The sequence below is a fragment of the Cetorhinus maximus genome, chromosome 3 (assembly GCF_964194155.1).
Source record: "Cetorhinus maximus chromosome 3, sCetMax3.hap1.1, whole genome shotgun sequence".
NCBI classification, from domain to species: Eukaryota; Metazoa; Chordata; class Chondrichthyes; order Lamniformes; family Cetorhinidae; genus Cetorhinus; species Cetorhinus maximus.
The window spans coordinates 182,794,108-182,818,776 of NC_135881.1; the positions used below are offsets into that span (position 1 = coordinate 182,794,108).

Genomic DNA, 24,669 nt, shown 5'->3' on the forward strand with positions numbered 1-24,669 from the left:
CAAAATTAAAGCCCATCTTTGAATTCTAGCAGAAGCTATCGGTGGGATTGCCTTATCATCACTAAAAAAGCCCAGCAGTGGCTTGTGATCTGACACTGTGGTGAAGTGTTGATCATGCAAATACTGATGGAACTTCTTTGCTCCTAATATGAAAGATAAGCCTTATTTTCAATTTGTGAGTAACCCTTCTGGCTGCAGAGAGAGTTCTGGAGGCATATTCTATAGACCTTTCAGATCCATCCTCCATCTTGTGTGACAATACCACTCCCACTCCATAGAGAGATGCATCACAAGAGAGTATTAACTCCTTAGACAGGTCATAGTGTACTAGCAGACATGACGAGTGTAAAAGCTTCTTGACTTTTATGAAGGCTTCCTCTTGCTGTGCCTCCCAGGACCATTTGTGGTTCTTCAATAATAAAGATAAAGGGGTTAACACTGTAGATAGATTAGGCAAGAAGTGACCATAATAATTTACCAAAAAAAGACTTGAGCTCAGTGACGTTGGTAGGAGAGGGTGCTTCCTTGACTGCCCTGACTTTCTCCTCTAATGGATGCAACCCTTGGGCATCCACTCGATTACCCAAATACGTGACTTCAATTGCTTGGAACGTGCATTTCTTTTTTTTTTCAAGCGTACACCACCTTCCCAGGTACACTATAACTCTGGGAAGTCCTTGCGGTAGACTTTCCATGGTTCTTTGGAAAATTGCACTGGCAGATGACAAACCAAAGGGTAGGCGTGTGTATTGGTACAGGCCCTTGTGCATGTCTATGGTGACATACCGCCTCGATGTGTTGTCCAGCTCTAGCTGTTGGTATGCATGGCTCATGTCCAGTTTAGTGTAGGATCTTCCTCCTGCAAGTTTAGCATACAGATCTTCAATCCTTGGGATTGGGTATTTATCTAATTTAGGCAGCCTTGTTCATAGTTAATTTGTAATCTCCGCAAATTCAAATGGTTTGATCTGGTTTCATCACAGGGGCTATGGGTGCTGCCCATTCTGAAAATTGGACTGGCTGGATTATTCCTAACTTCTCCAAACAGCACAATTCCACATCCACCTTGTCCTTTAGGGCGTAAGGCACAGGCCTGGCCTTAAAAAACCAGGGTGTTGCTTCAGAGTCCATGTATACTTTAGCTTTTAGACCTTTTATTTTTCCCAACTGATCCTGGAATACTCTGTCATACTTTTTTTAACAACTCAGGAATTCCTCCTGTTCTGACTTGAAAAACTTCTGACCAGTTGAGTTTAATTTCTTTCAAACAATCACGTCCCAGAAGGCTAGGCCCTTCACCTATTTGAATAATCACTGGCAGCTGTTGCCTATAGGATACAGGTACAGAGATGTGATGCCTTTCACCTGTCTTGCCTCTCCAGTATATCTCTTTAACTGAGCCGCCGTTTGCTTCAAACACAAGGTGGGGTACCTTCTCTGAGGTATTTAAAGATGTGCTCTCCCACCACTGTGGTCAGTGCTCCTGTGTCAACCTCCATGACTAGAGGCATCCCATTTACTTGAAGGGTAACGGTGATTGGTTCAGTTTTCCTGGCCTTTAGATTGTGTAGGGAATAGATGTCAGTCTCAGCAGCTTCTGGTTCATCTATATTGTGCACTTCATTCAACTTGACCTGCCGTTTGAATGGCTGTCTTGATCTCGCCCTGTACTGTTCTATAAAGTGCCCTGTTTTGTGGCAGGAGTGACATTCTGCCTCTTTAAATTTGCAGATTTCTGGTACATGATTACCCCCACATTGGTAACACTAATTTCTGAATTACTGGTGAGCTGCCTCCCGTGTTTCTTTTCATTTTCCGAGCGGTAGGGACCGTGTCTGGCTCCGGCAGTTGCCTCCCTGGTCTTCCCACCACACCCGGCAGCAGTTTCCCCCCACTAACTGCAGAACGGCGCCATGTTGCACACTCTGCAAAGCCTGCGAGTCCCTCTTAGCGCTCTCCATTGTTAGCACTTTCTCCAGGCCCATATCAACTTCTGCAAGTAAACAGTGCTGAATGGCATCGCTGCCTATGCTGCAAACTAAACAATCTTGCAACATGTTGTTTAGAGTATCACTGAAGTCACAGTGCTCCATTAACTGTTTTCACTTCACAATGTACGTTGTGATCGACTCACCTTACTCTAGAGTCGAACTTGAGTCTTTGCATGACCACTGATGGTTTAGGCTGAAAATGTGTCTTCATGAGGTCTACTAGCTCGGTGAAGGGTCTGGAATTTGGCGCGTTCAGAGCCATCAGACTATGGATTAGGTTATACGTTTTGCTCCCTCAGACACTTAGGAGAATTGTCTTCTGTTTCTCCTCCGCCGTTATTTAGTTTGTCACAAAGTAGAAACCTAGGCGCTCTATGTACTGACTCCATTCCTCAATGGATGAGTCATACAGGTCAATTCTGCTGAAGAGTGGCATTGCTGGTGAGTATACTTATCTTTCTCCCCTCAAAAATCAAAATACTCACATTCAAGTGGCGAGGTGCAGCATTACTACTTAACTTTATCGCCAACTGTAATCAGGCAGGTTTCTTGTAAAAAACAGTAAATTTTATTTACAGAGCTCCTGATGAAGCTACATGTTCACACCAAAACCAAGGCTAGAAAGCTCTGCCCCTAAGATTACCTGCATGTAGGGCTGATTCGTCTTTACAATCACATGATCCCCATAACAGTATGAAAGGTTTAACTTACAATTACTGCACTGAGACAGCGCGTCAAGAGGATCAGCACCGGACCAGCTCATCAAGAAAGGCAAGTGACCAGGGTGTGAGCTGGATCGATAGCGAGCAAGGGAGAACTGTCATAAAAATCGCTCCAGAGAAAGTTGCAATTATAAAAGGCAGAGTTTCAGAAAAGCGTGCAAAAACGGCTACAGCGACACACGTCCCAGGTACTATAAGAGAAAGAATGTCAAAGGGATATTGTCAGAATGTCCACAAAAGTCCCCAGTTCACATTGGGATGCAGCTGAACTACTATCTGAATTCAAAATGTTTAAACAGAGTACAAAGCTATGGTTTCTTGATTCAGGTGTGTCTGAACCAGACAAGCAAGCCATAAAAATTCACCTAGCAATTGAGAATGAAGGACCACACAGGCTGAACACATCAGGGTTAACAGCAGAAGAGCTAAACAATCCCTAAAAGATATGGACTATATCAAAAGACTGGTTCAGAATCAGGTTAAACTTCCATATTCATCAGCTAGAGTTCATGACATTTCGACAACAGCCTACAGAATCCATAGACCACTTTGTCAGCAGATGTAGAGCAAAGGGTACGTACTGTGACTTTTCAGACACAGAACTGGCAAACAGAATTTTTGAGTTAGTGATCACATCCAATCCATGGAAGTATTCCAGAAAGATCTGCTGGACAAGCCCAAAACATATAGCATTGAAGAGCTACTCAAGGATGGGTGTACGTACAAAGCGATCCTTGTGGGTCGACGAAGCTTACAAGTCCTAAGTACAGCCCCAATTGTTGATGCACTCAGTAGAACACCCAAACCTAACAACACATGTGGAAAGTTTGGCCTTCTGCATGCACAAAGGAAATGCCCAGCTTTCCATCAATTCTGCAAGGTAGAAAGAGCCATTGGCAGTGGCAGTGCACCAAAGCAAAGGCTGATGCGGTTGCAAAGAGCCATGCACTTATCCAAACAGACTGTACACAACGGGTACATTCAAGGAATAAGAATGACCATCTGGTATCCCATCAGAAACATATACATGAGGTGATTGACAAACCAGAAAATAATGATGATGTGCCTGATGAGACGAAGAGCAGTGAACACATGTTTCATACTGTCATTCTCATGGAAAACATGAATGCTGTCATACCATCCAAAGTGTTTGCCAAGATTCAAATTATCTGCCCTAAGAAAGTTGGTAACTCTTTGTTATTGGTCAAGATTGGCACAGGGGTAAGTGCCAATATAGTAGATCTGCAGATTCTAAAAGACATGTATTCATAGATATGGAAGTCTACGGTGAAAACTACTACTGTGAAACCTGTTTAACGTGTTTACACAATCTCTTATGAGCCATTGGTGCCTATATTATTGCATCAACATGACACATCTCACCTCTAGTCAGTGAATCACTGAAGGGGGAAATAAATGCAATGCTTGGCTTTCAGGGAAATCTGCTACAGTATTTAGATCTTGATTAGATATGTATATGATGTACATGAGACTGGTACTTGCAGTATATTTCGAGTATGTGAAAGAACATCTGAAAGTCAAGATGGTGGTGTTTTAAGCCCCATTCCATTGCTATGTAAAGGGAAGATCTCAGCTCCTTCTGTTGGCCATGCAGATGAAGGCACTGCTATGTGATAGCCCAAGGTATTTAGATTAAATTAAGGGTGCAGGTTAGATGGCTGGTTTGTGCTGTCATTGGGATATCTTAATTGCTCACAGCAGGCCATGGTAAAGGAAGAGAAAAATCAGATTCTCATTCCCGGTCTTCAGCATTCAGCTGTGGAACTCTTGGCCTCTGTCAGTAGAATTTACTAAAGGGATCACCAGTGAGTCCTTAAAGGCCTTTCTACGATTCTTTCATACAATTATGCAGCATGGAAAGAGGCCATTCGCCCTTTGGAGCCAGTGCTGACTCTTTGAAAGAGCTAAATCCAGTTAGTCCTATTTCCTTGCTCTTGCCCCAAAGCCCTATATTTTTCTTTCCTTTTCAAGTATTTATCCAATTACCTTTTGAAAGTTGCTGTTAAATCCCTGCTTCCACCGCCTTTTGAGGGAACGCATTCCAGGTTGCTGTTTTAAAAAAATCTCCCTATCTCCGCTCAGATTCTTTTGCTAATTATCTGAAATCTATGTCCACAGGTTACCGACCCTTCTGCCAATAAAAACAGCTTTGCCCTATCTATCAAAACCCTTTCTAATTTTGGATATGAGTTAGGAATATTTCCTGAAAATCCCAGGAATATTAGCTTTGGCAGAAGTGTGTATACAATGTGTAGTGAAGGGATAGATCCAAGTTCTGAAGTAGGCCTTTAAAAAGAGATTTGCACCTCCTCCTTTAAGGGTAATGATGTCTGATTTACAAGCTTCGAGATATTGACTAAATCAAATGGAGAAGGCTGCAGGGTTACATCTGTACAGTTGTGATTGTGATGTACACATCAGTGAAGCCAAAAGATTTTCATCTGGAGGGTTAATGGAAAGGGCTTTAGGGTGAGTACCTACTGGAGTAATTGAAGGCAGCTTTATCTTAACCTGCTGCAACAAATCTGGATACGAATATCAATAAGAAAAGCCCCACGTGCAATTTTGGGTGTGTCAAATCCCAACTGTGTCAACTAACACAGGCCAATAAGGCTATGGCACTGAATCTAGCATATTATTTATATATGTTGACCAGGGGCTCCCTTGAAGTGGTGCTGTTTAGTGAGAGTCAGTTTAGATAGTTCCTGGAGGACTCCATGGGCTGCTTGCACAAGAGCCTATTTAAAGTAAAGCTAGCCAATTATCTTAAGCAGCCTGAAACCATCCCATTGTGCAGCTTTAGTGTAAGAGCTTTGCCAAGAGAAAACTTTATCTGCCTTTTTCTCAACTAACAATATAACTTGATGATAAAAGCAAAATACTGCGGATGCTGGAAATCTGAAACAAAAACAAAAATACCTGGAAAAACTCAGCAGGCCTGACAGCATCTGCAGAGAGGAATACAGTTGACGTTTCGAGTCTGTATGACTCTTCATCAGAACATATGGACTCAAAACATCAACTGTATTCCTCTCCGCAGACGCAGTCAGACCTGCTGAGTTTTTTTCAAGATAACTTGATGGTTCGACAAGTGTCTATGTGTTTAAAAGAAAATAAATAACTGAGCATTATGCAGTAGCTGCCATCCAAAGAAGGAGAAGTTGCCTTTTGTGCACTTCCTTTGACCTGTTCATACTGTCAATTCCTCATAATGAAACACACCTACATAAACATGTCACACTGTAATTGCAAATTGCTGCCAGTGAAGTTGTTGCAGTGTCACTAGTGGCGGGAGGATTTAATGACAATGTGACAAGTTTGCATAGGCAATTGCCAATTAAAAAGTTGGACATAGGAATTTACATTGGTATAAAAATATAGAAAACATTTTTGCCCGTAATATGCACCCTGGTCCAATTCACCATCAGCATGTAGCCATCTTCACCTGAAGACCACACTGGTTTTGACTCCCTGCATGTAATTCTGACTTTGGGCTATTGAAGTCAATGTAAATGAAAATCGAGAGAGACTGAGAGTGGCTAATGAGCATTACTTAAGCCATATCATGATTTTCTGAGACTTGTGCACCATAAAACTTGTAGAGCAGAGATGCATCATTACAACAGCACAAGTGCCAGGCAAATATCACCTTCATGATTCATCAGAAACTTGGAAAGTGTGCAACTCTCTAGCATTGTAATTATTTCAGCCAGGACTCTAACCTGCAGACAGTTGTGCACAGAGCTGTAGAAAATGGTCCTGAGAGAGTAGGATCCAACCATCCGTCTGACAAAACTTGTCCTTCAGCGTTAGACCATTGAATGCTATTCTGGCAGGTGTTCACGGTTGTGTGAGAGTCCATAGCTTTTGTTGTCACAGTGTAGTCATTGGGTATTCAAGTGTTAGATAGCTCTGCCTCTCCTTATCAGGAAGAACCTTTCACTTGCAGGCTGCATTGCTTGCATTCCCAGTGCTTTAGGTTTTTTTTACCCTAGGGATTTCTGGGGATATGGGCATCACGAGCATGGTTGGCATTTATTGCCCTCCCCTAGTTGCCCTTGAGAAAATGGTGGTGAGCCGCCTTCTTGAACCCTGCACTGTGTGATGAAGGTATTCCTACAATGCTGATAGATAGGGAGTTCCAGAACCTTGACACAACAGCAACAAAGAAAAACAGTCAATATGTGCCCAAGTATTTATGGTATGTGCCTTGGAGGAGAATTTGGAGGTGATGAGATTTTTACACTCCTGCTATCCTTTTCCTTCTAGGTAATGGAGGTGCTGCTTAGTAACTTGCTGCAATACATCCTGTGGATTGTACACACTGCATGCATGGTGCACAATGGTGCAGGAGGTGAATGTTTATTGGTGATCCATGTAACGGAGACCTTGTTGATGAAGGTTGTAGATATTTGGTGTAGTAAGTCAAACTGGCATTTGTTACAATGCCATGAAAATAGCATCTGCTAAATTAGTGTAGGATGTGGGAAACAATAAAAAATAATGTTGCAACAAAACATTGGAATATACAGCTGCCTTACTGCAGTCCCCAATAAACTGTAGTGCTACGTTTATTGATTTTTAAATAGAATATGTTAATTTCTGTTGCAATATTTTAGTAAATTAAAGACTTTTGCAGCAAAATAAATTATAATTGCAATAATGCACTTTAGCATGCGTAATTAAATTCAGTTCCCTTTCTGAAGACACATATTGCATTCTATCATCTTCTATACCTTCATTATAAATTCCTATGTCTACATTTAGAATGGAAATTTTCAATGAAACCTTGTCACTGCAGTTATATCCTCTCATCAGTGGTAGAACTACATGACTGGAGGGATGTTGCAGTTACAACATGACAAGTTTATACAGATAATTTCCGTTATCACGTGGAAATAGAAATTTATAATGGAAATACAAAAATAATGTATGACTTTAAAATTGGACTCAATTATATCAGTACACTCTGACCCAATTGTTCTCACACTCCTAACCCTGCTGTACTTGAAGATTACACTTAGCCTTGACTCATGATGTGCACCGCTGCAGGAGGACACATAACATTCATAAAATAATGAATATTAATAGCTTAGTAATATATGGACAAGCACCCTCTTTGCCAAAACTTCAGAACCATTTATGGCATGATAGTGATGTTGATGGAAGATAACCCGGAGTTGATAACCCAAGCAAAGACTGCTCTCTCCAGCATATCGTCTTACTGGGAATTCGGGATCAGGGTGATGTCAGCATGGACTGACATCAGTTGTTGTGCTGTGCAACTTTCTGTAGAATTCTGCCCAGGAAGTCACACACCATCCCAACTTGCACTTATGTTGCCATTCTTTTATCATTCCTGGATCAAAACCTGGAACTAACTGACAGTTTTGTAGGAGCATCTTCACTGCATGGATTACAGCCGCTCAGGCAAAAGGCTCACCAGCACCTTCTCCAGGGCAATTATGGAAGGGTAATGAATGCCCGCCTTGTTTTTTATATTTCAATTCTGAGAATATATTTTTAAAAATGAAAACTTACAACCAGATAGAAGGAATGAGCAGTTTCTGTAGCCCCACTGCTCTACAGGTCGCACCATTAGTGTAAATGTTTGATTCACTCACCAAAATGGCCAATTGTTTACTTTCGCTATTGTTAGAACCAGAATAAAAGAGACTTTAACCAGGCTTCTTTCAATAAACTCATAATGATTGATTTATTATGAAACAAAACGTCTCTTTAAAAACAAGTTGCAAAAACTAGTTAACGTGCAATTTGTAATCCAGAAGTGTAATTATCTACCCCTTTAAATCCCAACACACACACACGTACACACAAAGGACAAAACAAATAGGTCCTCTGCAGAAGTTGGCATTTGGCCAATGGGAAAACCTTATGAAAAAGGATAGTATTTGAAGGGCTTGATACTGTTCTTGTGCTCCTGCATGTGAAGATGGATTGCTGGTCATAGTAGTTGCGTGAAAGTTCCTTCCAAAGAAGCTTTGGGGTGGAGGAGAACAGAGTGGGATCAATGTTCCTGGGATCTCTCTCTCTCATCTCAGCTTCTCGGGTTTCCAAATACAGATGAGTTATACTGAGATGAGGATCTCTATGTTTCTATATTAACTATATGAATTTCAGTCGAGGCAGGGAGAGAGCAAGTTGAGCAACCTTTTCCCATTCGGTTTATTCCCAAAACGGAGTTCAAAAGAAAAGTTCAAAACAGAAAACTCCTCTCAGTCAGGTGGTTTCCAGAAGATTATCAGAGTCTCACAGCCTGAACACAGTAGTTTTTTTTCTCTCTCAGCAATTAAAGTTCAAGTAAACAAATAGTTCTTATCTCCTCCGGTGCCCTGCTGGTCACTTAGTTGAAGTCATGTCACTTCTTGGAAAAGGCAGTTTGCTCACAGTCCAGAGTGAACTTAAAACCTTTTAAGAAAAACAGGTCAGTTCTCAAGGAAGTGTCCAAATAACTCCATGTCCTTCCATTTTAAAAAAAAACACATCGTTCTTTGAGATAAGTATTTATAACAAAGCAGACACTGTGGTTTTCCTACCACACCATTTATAGGGAGGGAAAATAAAATTAAAGCTGCTAAAGTAAGTGGAGAAAAAATGCTTAGTAACAGATTCATGTCAAATTTCCTCAGGACACCAGCACATGGCTAAGAACTAGGGATAGGAACAGGAGTGGGCTATTGACCCTCTCAAGCCTGTTCCACCATTCAATTACATTATGACTGATCTGTACCTCAACTCCATTTACCTGCGTTTGCCCCATGTCCCTTGATACCTTTGCTCAAACCTATTTACAGCATTTCAAGCTTGCAAGCTTCAATTGTCCAAGCATCCACAGTCTTTGGTGAGAGAGAGTTCCAGATTTCTGGAATTTGTTTTGTGAAAAGTGCTTCCTGATGACCTAGCTCAAATTTTTAAGAATACGCTCCCCTCATTCTCGACTCCTGTACCAGAGGAGATTGTCACCCTATTGAATCCGTTTAACATTTTAAACACCTCTATCAGATGACGCCTCCATCCTCTGTACTCAAGGGAATGGAAGTCAACTGTATGCACCTTGTCCTTATAATTTAACCGATTAATTCCCGCTATCATTCTGTTGAATCTGCACTGCCATATATCTTCCTGAGGGGTGGTGCCTAAAACGAGACGTAGTGCTCCAGATGGGGTCTCACCAAAAATCTGTAAAACTGAAGCATAACTCCCTCCCCTTTGCAACCCAGCCCCCTTGCAATAAGGATAGTGCCTGCACGTGTGAGTAAATGGTTGAAATTTGTTGTCCTGCTTTAAGAAAGACCCAGGTCCATTTAGCTTCCCTTCTACCATTCTGATAAAAATGATAAAAAGAATTGTTCACCAATCATGGCAATATGCCTCTATCAATTAGTTTGCATCAGTCGCAGACAGGAGACAAAGAAAACGCCAGTGGTGGAGAGCTTTAGGAAGAATTGGTCCAAAGTTATCTGTCCCTCCTGATCATGTTACACTACCACATTTCATATCTCAAATTAATTATATACTGTATCCCGAGAAATCTGTCTAACTCACATTTGAATTCATCAATTTTGACTGCTTCCACTGTGTCTCCAAGAGTGCCTGTTCCATGAATTGACCACCTGCTCAATGTTTCCACAGATTAGTTATGAATTCCCCCTCCTTCATGGGTAGATCATTTCCTCCAATTCTACTGTTCTGGACAAAGTGAAACAGCTTTTCATGGTATATATTATCTTTAGATCTTTAGTCCCTTTAGAATCCTAAACACAGCAATGATATCTCGCAACCTTTTCTTGCCTGGTGAAAACATGCCTAATTTACATCATCATTCCTCATTATCAAATTCTCTAGATCATTCCAGTTGCCCTCTCCTGTATGTTTTCAGTAGTTTCTTATTTTATTGTACTGTGCCAACCAGAACTGTACAGAGTAATCTAAGTATGGTTGCATACTGTTTATAATGTGGAAGGAATTATCTCATTATTTTGCCTGAATATTGGGCAGACTCCTCTCAGATTTGCACTAAGTGTGGCAGCGCGTGGGTAAAACGTTGTTTTACCTGCCAGCCGCAATGGTGGCTTTTCACGCTGTATCATCCCAAACCCGCCGCAGTAATTATGCATTCCCGGGAAACACGCCCCGGCGGGCGGGCTCTCATTTGCGCAATGCACCATCACCTCATGGCTTCATCACGCTGGGAGCCATATTTAAAGTGCAGCCACGTGCACATACCTCAGTGCTTCCATCCCATGACTGCTGCACGGAAGACATGGCCCTGAAAAGCAAGAAGACTGCAGCCCCCCAGGTTTAATGACATGTCTATTGTGTGCCTTTTGGAAGCAGTGGAGGCTCGCCATGATGTTCTTTACACCCGCGCTGGCCGCAGGATAGACAGCAGCATCACTAATCTGGCTTGGGTGGTGGTGGCAGCGGTGGTCAGTGCCAACACCCTGCAAAAGAGCACAGCCACCCAGTGCTGAAAGAGGATGAATGATCTCCTCCATTCCACCAGGGTAAGTCACTCTTCTCATCACTCTCAACTCACACACTCACAAACCCATCACACATCCACAGGGCCCTCACTCATGACCAGTTCAAGGGACATCACCATTCATTCTCTCACACACATTTTCATTGTCCTCATCCTATCCATGGGACCACTCACCACCCACACATGCCAGGCATACTTACCATCTGGCCTGGCAGGCATCCTGCTTACAGTCCCTCCATTTCTGATTCCTGCAGGACAAGCTGACACACAAGAGGGAGAGGTCGTAGACCGGTGGGGAAATGGCAAGAAATCAAGGTCCTCACGGACTTTGAAAACAGAGCCATCCAGCTGGCCGGCGAGGACCTGGACCGTTCCTGTGTTGACAGTGAGGTCAGCGGTGCTCTACCAAGTGTGGATCAAGCAGTGCAGCATCCATCAGATAACCCATGCTGTGAGTGATGTGTCTTGTTTCACAGACACATCTGGGAAACTGCCAAGAGAGTCCATGATCCAGGGCCTCCAATTAAGCTCTGAGGGAAGCTCAGAAGAGGAATACACTGAAACTCTCCTGGAAGACCCGTCACAGCACTCGCCTACAATCTCCACCAGCGCAGAGACACATACCAGCTTTAGCGTAGCCTCCGGATCACAATCTGGTGAGCACATCGCATTGTCTGATCCACAGCAGGTGGCGGCGGCAGGGGCTTCCCAGGTGTCCAGCACTAAGAGGACTGTTGGAGGCCAGAAATTTGCTGAGTCCAAGTCAGATGATGAGCCCCTGGACTCGGTCATGTCACAGTTGCTGGAGATGTGAAGACAAGCTTGGGAACATCAGGAAGGGATGTCCGCTGCACTCGTCAATTGCAGGGCACGATGGAGGAGTCCATCTGCCTTCAGTTTGAGGTGATAGCGCTGGCATGCCAATGCACTGAGGTCAACACTGGTAGCATGGCAGCCGCCATGGAGACCTTGGTCTAGGACGTCACTCCTGCACTGCTGCACAGGCTGAACTCCATCACCAATGCTATAGTTGGTCACCAACAGTGTGTATGCAAGAGGGGTGCGGGGTAGCCAAATCTCACTCCAGCTACCCCTTCACAAGGAGTCAGCCAGGGGCCCTTGGGCACCCGCAGGGAGAAGGATCAGCAGGTGAGCCTCGGGGCCATCCATCCAGTTGACTCTAGGATTGTCCGGCCAATCCAACTCCCCCCTTCCTGTGACCTCAGCAGCTCCAGCTCCACAGGCCAAGGAGGGTGCCACTGTCACACAGCACGACGCCAAAAGCAGGCCGGGGCCCTCCAGGTCTCGGTCCTCCGGAGGATGCCCACAAAGTTCATCACAGACAGGGTATCGCAGTCAGCAAGCTGCCTCCACCTCCACTGTGGATATCCGGGAAACACCAAGATGTAGCAGCATGGTTAAGAAAGTTGAGAAGATGTAGTTGCACAGCCTGGGCACAGGTGTTAATCACTTGCACATAATGTTCTCTATTGTTAATAAACTCCCAAGAATGTCTCCCTGCCTATGGCTCTTTGTTCTGATGAACAGTGTTCATGTTACTCAGATGTGAAACCTTTCTGCACAAGATAAAGGAAGGTGTCTCAATCCAGGGCCTCTCCCCTGTGCTTTGTGCAGCCTTAAGAACAAAGTGATTGTCCAGCCTCACACTCCCTGGACACATTAATGATACCTGCACCTCGATGGTGCTTGTCATTGCTGCCAGAACATCGTGGGCAGGCGTCACAGAGTTCCGTCATTCTCTCTGTGTGCTCTCAGCATCTTTAAGATGGGGCTGGCCCCATCTCTTCAGAGTCTGTGACCAGTGACGCTGTGCTCCTGAAGGGGTCAGGTGCTGAAGACTGACAAAGGATCAGATGCTTCTAAAGTTTCATGCTGTATCTCCATGATATGACCCTGATCACAGAGCGCAAGTGAGCTGCCCTCAGCCAGACAGGAGTGCGACATTCTCAGAGGCTTTGTGTCCTCACTGCATGTCGTCATCATCCTCCTGGAATTGAGTGAATATTAGGGCCTAGGCTACATCTCCATGACAGAAGCCTTATCACAGAGGGTATGTGTGCTGCCATAGGCCAGACTGGAGTCAAACGTTCACAGCTGCAATGGGAGGATCAATGGTGTTTCCTCACTGCATGTCATCATCATCCTCCACAAATCTAGCAGTTATGAGGGCCTCCCTAGCTCCTGCCTCGTCTGGCCCTTGTGAAGGCCTCATTGCCGTCATCATCGCCTTCAAGGACGACCTCACCCTCATCTGCATCGGCGCCCTCCTCATCAGAGGAGACCTCGAGCTTTTCTTCCTCCTTCTCAGCCAGCATCTCTCCCCGTTGCAGCGCCAGGTTGTAAAGGGCGCAGTAGGTGACGACGATTCATGCCACCCTCTGTGGGCTATATTGCAGGGCTCCACCAGACCGTTTAGGCACCAGAACCTCATTTTCAGCTTTCCGATGGTTTTCTCCACCAAGCTGCAAGTTGAAGCATGGGACTCGTTATACCTTTGCTCTGCTGCAGTCTGAGGCTGTCACACGGGTGTCACCAGCCACATTCTCTGCGAGTAGCCCTTGTCCCCGAGGAGTCAACCCTGCAGCCTCTGTGGACCCTGGAAAACATCAGGGATCTATGACCAGCTGAGAATATAGGAGTTGTGGACATTCCCTGGAAACTGTGTGCACACACCTGCAGGATGCGTTTGTGGTGGTCACACACGAGCTGCATTTCAGCAAATGGAAGCCCTTGCAGTTGACATAGTTGACCATGTGTTGCGACGGAGATCTGAGCACCACGTGAGTGCAGTCAATGGCACCCTGGCACCTGTGGAAAACTCTGGGCAAATCCAATCGCTCTTGCATTCTGGCTGTACTGTGTGCCTTCGTGAAAAAGACACCTGTGACTTCATGGGTCCATTTGTGGCTGGAGACTTGTGATATCCCATAGAGGTCACCTGTGGAGCCCTGAAAGGATCCACCGGCATGGAAATTGAGTGCTGCGGTCACTTTCATGCCCACTGGCAGTGGGTGCCCTCCATGTCCCTGTGGCGCCAAATCCTGCAGCAGCTGGCCGATGTGACCAACCAGTTCCTTAGACATGTGCAGCCTTTGGCGACACTGGTTCTCGATCATCTGCAGGAATGAAAGGCGATGTCTATAGACCCTGGGTCTAGCTCGGCGCCGACCAGCGATGGCTTGCTGTGCCTCTTTGGCGGCGCACGCAGGAGCCCCAGCTGCCCCTTCTTCCTAAGGGTACTGCTCCTCCCTCTGTGCAGCCAGGCACCTCAGTCGCTCTCTTCTCTGTCGTCTTCACTCTTTGTACACCACAAGGCATACAACTAATTCACCAGGCTCCATGATCCTGATGTACTGCTCCTGCAAGGTGAGAGAGAGAAACGTGTGGGTTAGCTTGGCTGTACTAAGAACCTGTATTGGTTAAGTCTGAAGGCCCTTTAATGCACCCCAGAGAGTGCTGGCCACTATTTGAATGGCCAGAGATTTGTGCGCTTCATGGCTGCCCGAGACCCCACCCTTCTGACTCTACTCTACTCCATCTGACCAATTGGTGGCTGTTTTGCCCATTGGTCTGCATGCTGTGCTCTCAGCTCAGGCGCAGGCATTCTCCTAACCTGCACTGTAAGGCTGCACTGTTGGCTTGAATCATGGGGGAGACTGGTCCAAACCGGGATGATGACATTGCAAGAGGCTGTGAGCGCCTCCAGTGACTGCTCCATGGCTAGCTTTAGCATGGAGGTCGTACAACTTGCCCAGTCATCCAATTGTTCTGCAGTCCACTAAAATGCTCATTAGTTTTCCGTCTGTGCCTGAGGGTGAAAAGTTCTGGAGCACTTGGTACTTTCATACCTCTGTGTTGCTTGAGTGGGCAGATAAGCTCAAGACCCAACTCCATGCATATCAATGTGGCTGTGTCTGAACTGTCTCAGCTGCAGAGGAATGGCCACTTCATACAAGGTTTTCCTAATGCGTGGCCACTTCCCTCCCCCTACCCGGCACATGCTTGTGCACCACCTTCAACCGCAGGGCAGCCCTTACCCCCACACCCCTCCCACAATGCGCCTCGACCTTGAAGTCCAACAGGCGGCCCTTGCGAGCATTGCACAACATTGCTGTGCACTCACCTCCAAGTTCCCCTTAAAGTGCAGCCCACCAAGTGCACGCCTTATGAAACAGATCGGCAGGCGGACGATCCAGCTGGTGGGGGGGGTGGGGGGGGAGAGTGATTCGGCCATCTGACCTTCTAATGATATGCAGATGTAGTACAATGGTGTTCCTGATGCCCAGTGGCAGGAAACATAGCCCACCATCGACAGGCTGAGTGGACAATCGCAAAGTGGTTTCACTTTGATTTTTGGCCTTCTCACCATATGGCCCACTCACGTCACCGAGCACGCCCGACGCCAGCGGGCATGGACGATTCCGCCCATTGATTTTTTAATACAGCCCAACATCAAATTTGCTTTAGCAAAGCAAATTACTGCAAATGCCGGAAACCTGGAATAAAGTTATAATATGCTGGAAACACTCAGCATGTCTGGCAGTTCTGATAAATGGTCATAGACCTGAAATATTAACTCACTTTTTCATTCCACAGACAATGCCTGACCTGCTGTGAATTTCCAGCATTTTCCGTTTTTATATCTAATTTATTTTGCTCTCTGCCGCCAAGCATGGTCGAGCTATCTTCAATTTATTGTCAATCAGGACCCCCCCATATCGCTTTCATTTTCCATGCACAACATTTTCATTCCTTCAACTCCAGTTCCTTCCTAGACTTCTTGTCCTCGGGTGAAGCACTCTGCATTTCTCTCATTGAATCTAATCTACCAAATGTCTGCCTAATTCCCAAGTATGTAGCTTACCTTGTTCAGCTTTAGAATCTACCATCTTCAGTAGCTTTGTATCATTTTCAAATTTAGCCTTTGTGTGTGACTCCTTTCTGCACATCATTTATGAAGACATGAAACAAAAGATGTTAAAATTTTGGGATCTTTTTTGATTTGTGTGACTCTATGGGCAGAATCTTCCATTCTCGATGGGTGCCCTGCTCACTGCCTGAAAAAGCGGTGAGTACCCATGCTGACTCTGAGGTGGAAGGCCCACTGTATCTTCTGCCCATCAGGCAGTTAAGTGGACAGCAGCTGTCCTTCCTCTAGACTGAGGGCCCCAAAAGACAACTTCCTGCGTGCCACGAGCTGTTGGCCAATCAAAGGCCAGCAGCTCTTGCACTCAGCAGGAGGAGTCCGTGGTTGCTGCTCGAACAACATCCCCTGGAGTCCCTGGATCAGGGAGCGAATCAGGAGAAAGGCTGTTAGCGAGGGTCTCGTGGGGTGGGCGATTGCAGGGAGATGGAGGCCATGGGGGGTATTGGCAGTAAGGGCAGGGGGCTGGCTGGCAGTGGCCACCACCATCCCCCCACCATTTCCATTCCCTTGATCCTAACACAAGTTAGTGCAGATCGAGAGACCCCATCCCCACTGCAGCTGACATGCAGTTCGTACAGTTTTGCCAGTCATGCAGGCCACATGTCAGCAGGGCTGCCTGGAGCTGGGAAGATAGCAGCGGAGGCAGGAAGAGGGTCTTAAGCAGTTGTTAATTGGCCGTTTAAGGGACTCATCTGGAGGCAGGGTGGGAAGCTCGACCATGGGCCTTCCCACCCAGAACTTACCTCCAGTGGAAGCAGAAAGGCACCCGGTATCGGTCCTGATGCCAACGCACCAAATTCACAGACTCGCCCGCCTCCTTCCTGGCCTCCAGCGGAGGAAAGGCTCTGGCCTATGTAATGCATTACACAGTGCGTCATTTATTTGAACTTGTCAGTGTTAATCAAACATCTTGAGCTTTTTTAATTGGCAGTATTTCGTCAAAGAGGATCACTCATGATTTATCAAGCCCATCCAACCTTCATTTCATTGCGTATCGAAACCTATGTGGAGAACTAAGGCAGTGGGATCCCTTGTATGTCTCACTTGAGAAAACATGGTAGAAACATGCCATATATAATTCGACATTTCTTCATAAAATTACATAGGATACAGCACCAAAACAAACTCCGCACACCTGAAGGGTCATATTTGACTCGAAACATTAACTTTGTCTCTCTATCCACAGATGCTGCCAGACCTGCTGAGTTTTTCCAGCATCTACTGTTTTAATTTCAGACTCCACGTGATAATAAGCTCCACATTTTTACCTCTATCTGAGTAAAGAAGTTTCCTCTAAATCTCAGAGTGGATTTAGTGGCTATTATGTATTTTCTAGCCCCTGTCTTTGGATGCACCCACAAATGAAAACATCTTCTCTATTACTACCCAATCCACCTCCTTCATAATTTTAAATACCTCTATCAGGTCACTTCTCAGCCATCTCTTTTCTAGAGAAAAGAGCCACAGTCTGTTCAGTCTTTGGTCCAAAATGCATCCATTTGTTATTGGAGAGTGGCTAATTTATGTTAGCAGGTATGTCTGCCTAGAAGGATTTCCATCTTTCATTCAGTGTTTGAGTAGCGCCCGTTGTGCAGTGTTTAACAGCAGTTCTGCTTTTGGTTTCCAATGTGTTGCTGTTTGTGTTCACAGTGGTCCATTTACATCCGTGCTGCAGTCCGGAAGGAGAAGGGTTTGCCCATTCTCGTGGAGCTGCTGAGAATAGACAATGACCGTGTGGTGTGTGCCGTCGCCACTGCATTACGAAATATGGCCTTGGATGTCAGAAACAAGGAGCTCATTGGTAGGTGGAAGGACAAGCCTCTTTGTTTCCGTGGCAGATGACTACAAAAACATGCTATGATAATTTGAAAGAGTGGGGTTGATGAGATGTATCCTTAATCTGAAAGAAAAGCCCCTCATCCCATCCATACCTCTGTTACTTCTAGACCCAAGGTGGCCTCCCACCTTGCACTCTCCATAAACTTCAGTTCAACCAAAGCTCTGCTGCCTGTAATGTAACTCACACCAAGTCCTGTTCACTCATCACCCTGTGCTTGCTCACTTACATTGGCTGTCAGTTTGGCACTGCCATGATTTTAAAATCCTCGTCCTTGATTACAAAATCCCTTCATGGCCTCACCCCTCGGAGCACGGTAAACACCTTCAACCCGACAACTCTCTAAGATCTGCACGCTCCTCCAATCCCGGCCTCTCCGATTTTCATCACTCCACCATTGGCAGCCATGCCTTCAGCTGCTCCTGGAATTTCCTCCCTAAGCCTCTCCGTTTCTCCCTCTTCCTTTACGATGCCCCTTAAAACCTACCTCTTTGGCCAATCGTTTTGTCACCTGTACTAATGTCTCCTTATGTGGCATGATGTCAAACTTTGTTACCGCTCCTGTGAAGCATTTTGGGATGTTTAACTACTTTAAAGGCGCTATAAAAAAAGCTACAAATCCTCACTCAAGCCATTGACTAATCACTTTGGATGAAGCCTTACTTTCAATTTGTTCTGTGAAGACCTCTTATCAACAACCAGCACAAAGTCTAAAAAAAATATCTTTGTCGGATGTATATCTTTGCTGGATGGATCGTCTAGTTTCAGGCTGTTAGAATTGCCATATGAGTTTTTGGCTCAGCCCCTGCAGCTCTGTGTCTGCTTGCTGAAGGGGATTTAGAAGGAATTTCTAAATATTGTATAAGGTACATTATATTGTACCATCCATGTCCTCGAGATGGCACAAAGTGCTTTACGACCAATTAATTACTTTTAAAATTGTTGATGGTTTGTAGGTAAATGTAGCAGTTAGTTTTCTCACACCGAGGTCCCACAAGCAGCGAGTAAGGTAAACAGCCAGTTAGTGTATTTTAGTGAGTATGGATTTAGTTTTAATGATTCAGATTTGTTAAAAGATAATGAAAGGGTTGCTAAAAGGGATTTAGAAAGAACTTGCTCTGACATTGTGCCATTCACGACCTCAGCACATCCAAAAGCACTTCACAGGTAATAAAGTAGTTTTGAAGTGTCATTACTGTTGTATTGTATTGTGTATATTGTGCATCACGTGAAGCATGGCAGATGTCTTTTCTTTGAGATGATAGCAGTGGATTTGAACATTGAGGAGAGCCTGGCTTGATTTTAATAAGCAAAGGTAAATGCCTGAATATGTTAATGTGACTATGGGCTGGAGTTTACACGGAGCTGTGTTCCCCAACACCCCCCACCCACCAACTAAAATATCGGTCCTGAAACCGCCAAAAAGGAAGCCAGCTGCCCAGCAGCAATTTTACACTTGGTGGGGCGTTAATTGGCTCAGGGTAAGACATCTGCCCCCGCCTGAGGAGGAAGTCCCACCTTAGACACCATAAAATGCGGGTGGAGGGCTGTAAAACCAAACCCTATGTCTATCCTTTCAAACCCCTTCGTAATTTTAAAAACATCTGTCAGGTCACTCATCAGTCTTCACTTTTCTCTGTTCAATATTTCCTGAGAGGTATAGCCTTTCATTTCTGACATCCTTGTAAATTATTTTTGCACCTTCTCCAGTACCTCCATATCCTTTTTGTAATATGGAGACCACAACTGTGCTCTGCACTCCCAAATGTGATATAATCATGTTTCTCTTCTTCTCCTTCTCTCTCCTTTACCACCAAGGCAAATACGCCATGCGGGATCTTGTCCACCGTCTTCCTGGAGGCAGTGGCAACACTGGCACCGGCACTGGCACTGGCACTGGCACCAGCGCAATCAGCAAAACCATCTCCGACGAGACGATAACTGCCATTTGTTGCGCTTTGCATGAAGTCATTACGAAAAACATGGAAAATGCCAAGGCCTTGCGAGACTCGGGAGGAATCGAGAAGCTCATCAGCATCGCCAAGAGTAAAGGAGACAAGTACGTAACTGGTCACGGTTGTCACAAGCTCCGGAAGGTGATGCTGTTGTGACTGAGGTACTAACTGTGTCAATGCGCAGAGGCCAAGCGGTCCATGCAAGTTCACTGGGTAGGGTTGCCAACTCTGGTTGAATATATTCCTGGAGGTTTCATCGCATGACCTCTGACCTTAAACCACACCCCCCCCCCCACCCCACCCCCATTCCCAAAAAGAGAACAGATTCTTTGAAGCCTAACTGGGTTAATCTGGACTGTTGATAAGACAATCTTTTTCTCCCCAACTCCAAGATTTTATAACTAATAAATGAAAGTATTCAAAGAAAATTAACAAAACACCATTGTACTTATTTTATATGATTTATCTCCTGGTTGTTGTCCTGGAGATAATAAGCCTTCGATTCCTTGGGACTCCAGGACAACTCTGTAGGGTTGGCAATCCTATCTGAGGGGAGCATGCTTAATGGTTGGACACTGTTCAGAACTCAAAGTTGACTCCAGACAGTGTCAAGAATTCCAATGAAGGAAAAAATGTAATTGCAATTTTGCCTCAGAAAATCCAAGGAGTTGTGCTTTAGGTAGCAAGAATTTGGAGAAACATTGGGGGTAATATTGACTTTGAGTGATGGTGTATAATGGGTTCAGATGCCCATTACACACCTTTCCAAAATGTTTGTTTCCATTTGGATTTCCATTTGGAAATGAAAATTGGGGGCGATGCATAATAAGCGGCTGAATCACTATCATTACTATCACTAGTTTTATACTGTCGGTCAAAGTCAAATTTTTTATTTCAGTGCCTTTTTCATCCCTTCCTGTTTTCCCACTTTGAGCTCCACGCATCATCCATGGTTAATATGATGAGCAGGCAGTTGAACCACAGGCTCCTGGCAAAGTCCTTCTGTAACCATAAGCTAGGAGGTGTGCAGCAAAGCACTCTATCCAGCACTTCTTCACCCATTAATGCCTTTCACCTCCAACCTCACAGGTTTTAAGTGCAGTGAAAAGGATTGCCAGACCACCAGGACTTTCCTGGTGCCTCCATAAATGAGGGCATAATCTCCAGGTACTACTGCAAATAACCCAGGAGAAAAATCACAGGAGCATTAATAAAGTGTATTTCTTTATTGGAAGAAAGATGGTCTGACACAGCCAAGAAGCATCCAATCAAGTAATTAGGAATTTGTTTGCCTTCCAATTGGTGGGGGAAAGGCAGTATATCGTGAGGCTGTATGTTTGAGGTGATCAACACTTTAGGAAAGATGTGAAGGCATTAGAGAGAGTGCAGAAAAGATTCATGAGATTGGTTCCAGGGATGAGGAATTTTAGTTACGTAGATAGATTTTGGAAGAGTTGGGACTGTTTTCCTTGGAGAAGAGAAGGTTGAGAGGAGATTTGATAGAAGTATTCAAAATCATGAGGGGTCTGGACAGAGCGGACAGGGAGAAACTGTTTCTGATCGAGTACTACAGATCTGCAAAGCACCGCCCGAGAGCGTGGTGGAGGCAAATTCAATCGAGGCTTTCAAGAGGGAATTAGATTGTTATCTGAAAAGGAAGAATGTGCAGGGTTACGGGGAGAAGGCAGTCGGTGAATTGCTCATTTAGAGAGCTGGCGCAGACACGACAGCCGACTGGCCTCCTCCTGTGCTTCACTATTCTGTGATTCTGAGAAGAGTGAGGCAGGGGTGGTTGGAGGTACTCAGTCATGTGATGAAATCTTCAGGAAAAGTCCAACCAGAGTTGGTGACCCTGGCAGTGGACGGAAGAGCTCTTTCCAAAATCACAGTTACTGACTATATCCCAAAACTCACCCGACTTCCCAATAATGCCCTGGTAACTGCTGTTACAGAATATCTCAAACATCCACTTAAGATCTAGAAGTAAGTGTTAAAATGGCCAGGTTGCAGCTGCATTGCTTTCACCTTCTTAGAACCTTTCAAAGATAGAAATCGCCCTGCATCCTATCTAAATGAAATCGCTTGAAATTCCTCTCATCCTCGTCAAATAAAACTGTTAGAAAATGCTCCAGAGTGCTATCTAAATGAAATCATTACTCCATTTAAAATGACAGGTTAACAACTGTTAAAATAGCAAAGAAATACATTTAACTGAATTCATTAACCGACTCATTACAGATACTATGTAGGGGTAGCAAACAGATGGCATAGTCGAACTGTGCAGTGTGGCGAGTTAGACACAGGCTTTGCACCACTGGGACCTGGGTTTCAAATCCTCTCTCTTGAACACAAGGGTCCTTTATGAAATTAACCCGAACAGTCCGAGAAGTCATCGGAACTCCACCATGAAACTGCCATGAATACAACCCTGATTGACAATAATTCTGACAGGGCTAGGGATGGCCTGTGTGAGGCAACATTTTTCCACGTTAAAAGGACTATGTCAATGTAAGCTGTTGCACTTCTGAGGTTGGGCTAAGGCACGCTGTTTGGGAGACCGTAGAGGGAACTTTACCCTGAATCTGGCTTGTGTGACACTGGGGCTTGATTTTCAAATTGGTGTCAGGAACCCAACGCGCGGATAATTTTGCACCACATGTGTCGTTCACATGATGCAATCTTCAAATGTAAATGCCCTAATTGAGTCGGAGGTGGGTTTGGCGCTCGATTAGTGGCGCCAAGTGTTGCAAGGAGGCGGGAGCTGCCTGCAGGGCATGAGAGGCAAAGTAAGTTGGTAGCCAGTTGGCATCTGCTATTGCCTTGCAGAAGAGAGGAGGCATCACCTCGGAGGGCCTGCAGCCTGGATGCACGTGAAAATGGCCAAATTAAAGGTAATGCGATCAATCTGGTGCAAGGTCTCCCTGGCCCCGAAATTTTTCATCATAAAAGAAACCTCTAACTTTTTCCGGTATTGAACTGGACACCTGTGCGCTAACGTGTACCAGACCGTTTTGGTTCAGTGATTTACACAATGAAAATCGCCTTCTCGCCCTCCCTGGCCTTCAAGGAGCTTAACAAGCCGTTAATTGGAGGCGAGCAGGTTCCCAGCTCTCTCATCTCCGCAGTCACTTTGAAAATTTGAGCATATCCCAGAAGAGTCGGGACACTGGCACACCATCTGGGAATTATATTTTCAAAGCATGTCCTCCCTTGTTCCAATCCGGACAGGCAATTGAAAATCACAGCCTGGGTTTCTGAGACACAAAGGGTGGAATTTAATCCAGGCGACTGGGATCTCGTCTCCAATGGGGAAGGCCTGCTGTACAAAATGCCAGTTGGGCACTTAAGTCGCCAGCACCAGGCTTTCCCCGGGATCAAGGACCTTGGGGAGGAACTCCCGCCCCCTGAGAGCTGCTAGCCAATCAGAGGCCAGCAGCTCATTATTGCCGTCAGCACCATTGGGAGAGTGGTAGTAGCTCCCAGCAGTGCACCCACCAGAGGCCCAGGATCAGCGAGGGGCCTAGGCCACAGGTGAATGAGGGTGGTGTGGAGGTCATCACTGGCTAGGAGGGAGCAAGGGGTCAGAAGATATGGCAGGAGGGTAGGTCTCAGCCCCGTCCTTCCTGATGCTACGTCCCTCAATCAGGCACTGAGTGCCCTTCAATGAGGGACTCCCCTGGGAGCCCGCAGGCAAGTTTAATTTTCAGGCTTCCCACCTGGCAAGCTCCCCGCCCAGTGCTGGTTAAATACCAGCAGTGGCAGGATGATGCCATTAATTGGGCATTAGAGCCTCAGTTAGCATCGGGGTGGAAAGGCTGTCCACGAGCCTTCCTGCCCCAGACTTAGTTGGATTAAATGCCCCCCCGCCTCCAAACTCAACTCAGGGCAGGGCATTAAATTCTGCCCAAAGTGTTCCATTGCTCAGAGCTAATATTGCTCATCCTAACAGGTTCCATAATTACAGAGCTGTGCAGAACATTTTTGTGAATGTCGTGCTTATTTTAGTGAGGTGACGTCAGTGCTGGCAAATGAGTAATTTGACCATCCAGCACCAAGCACTCCCAGGTTAGATATGGCAATGTGAAATGATGAAGAGCAAAGCTCCATCTGCTCGACTCCAATTATGTACCTTGAACCCAACCTCAGAAGAGCCCCTCCTTTCCACTGCACCAGTATCATACCTCTGGGTGAACTTACCAATTGAATATAATTTAATACCATAGTTAACAGGTCCTTTTGTAGGAACTGAGTTAAGTCTGTTTAAAAGTAGTGTATCTTCAAGACAACTATTTAACAATAAGAATGTTGTCCAAGAAATAAGCACCACAAAACACAGTGTAAAAATGATATCTTTGTGTAGGTTGATGTGAGCTACATAACTGGGAGCATTTTCTATTCATCAGGGACCAATATCCTCGCATGCAGGTTAATTAGTGCTCTGGGGAAGGCATTTGGACATGAAGATGTTGTGTTAAAAAGTAGAGAAGTGAAAGTTAGAAAGGACTGGGAGAAGCATTAGAAATTATACAGAATTAGTGTGACCATAGAATATAGAGAGCTCCATGTTAGGTTTGCAGTGTAGGCATATAAATTCACAATATGTGGTTACTAAGGTTAGTGAGCTACAGACAGAAATAGCCACACAGGAATACAATGTAGCGGTGATAACTGAAACCTGACTGAGAAAAG

At 45.1% G+C, this 24,669-nt stretch overlaps 1 protein-coding gene across 7 annotated transcripts in view; it reads left to right on the forward strand.

Moving 5' to 3' along the window:
- Nucleotides 1-24,669, forward strand: part of LOC144679077 (catenin delta-2-like) — a 1,449,546-nt gene that overhangs the window by 1,367,870 nt on the left and 57,007 nt on the right. For all 7 annotated transcript variants that reach the window (XM_078539356.1, XM_078539360.1, XM_078539354.1 and 4 more), the window contains 2 exons: nucleotides 17,839-17,989; nucleotides 19,844-20,084. In XM_078539356.1, the coding sequence (XP_078395482.1) occupies nucleotides 17,839-17,989; nucleotides 19,844-20,084 (392 nt within the window). The remainder of the gene's footprint in view (nucleotides 1-17,838; nucleotides 17,990-19,843; nucleotides 20,085-24,669) is intronic.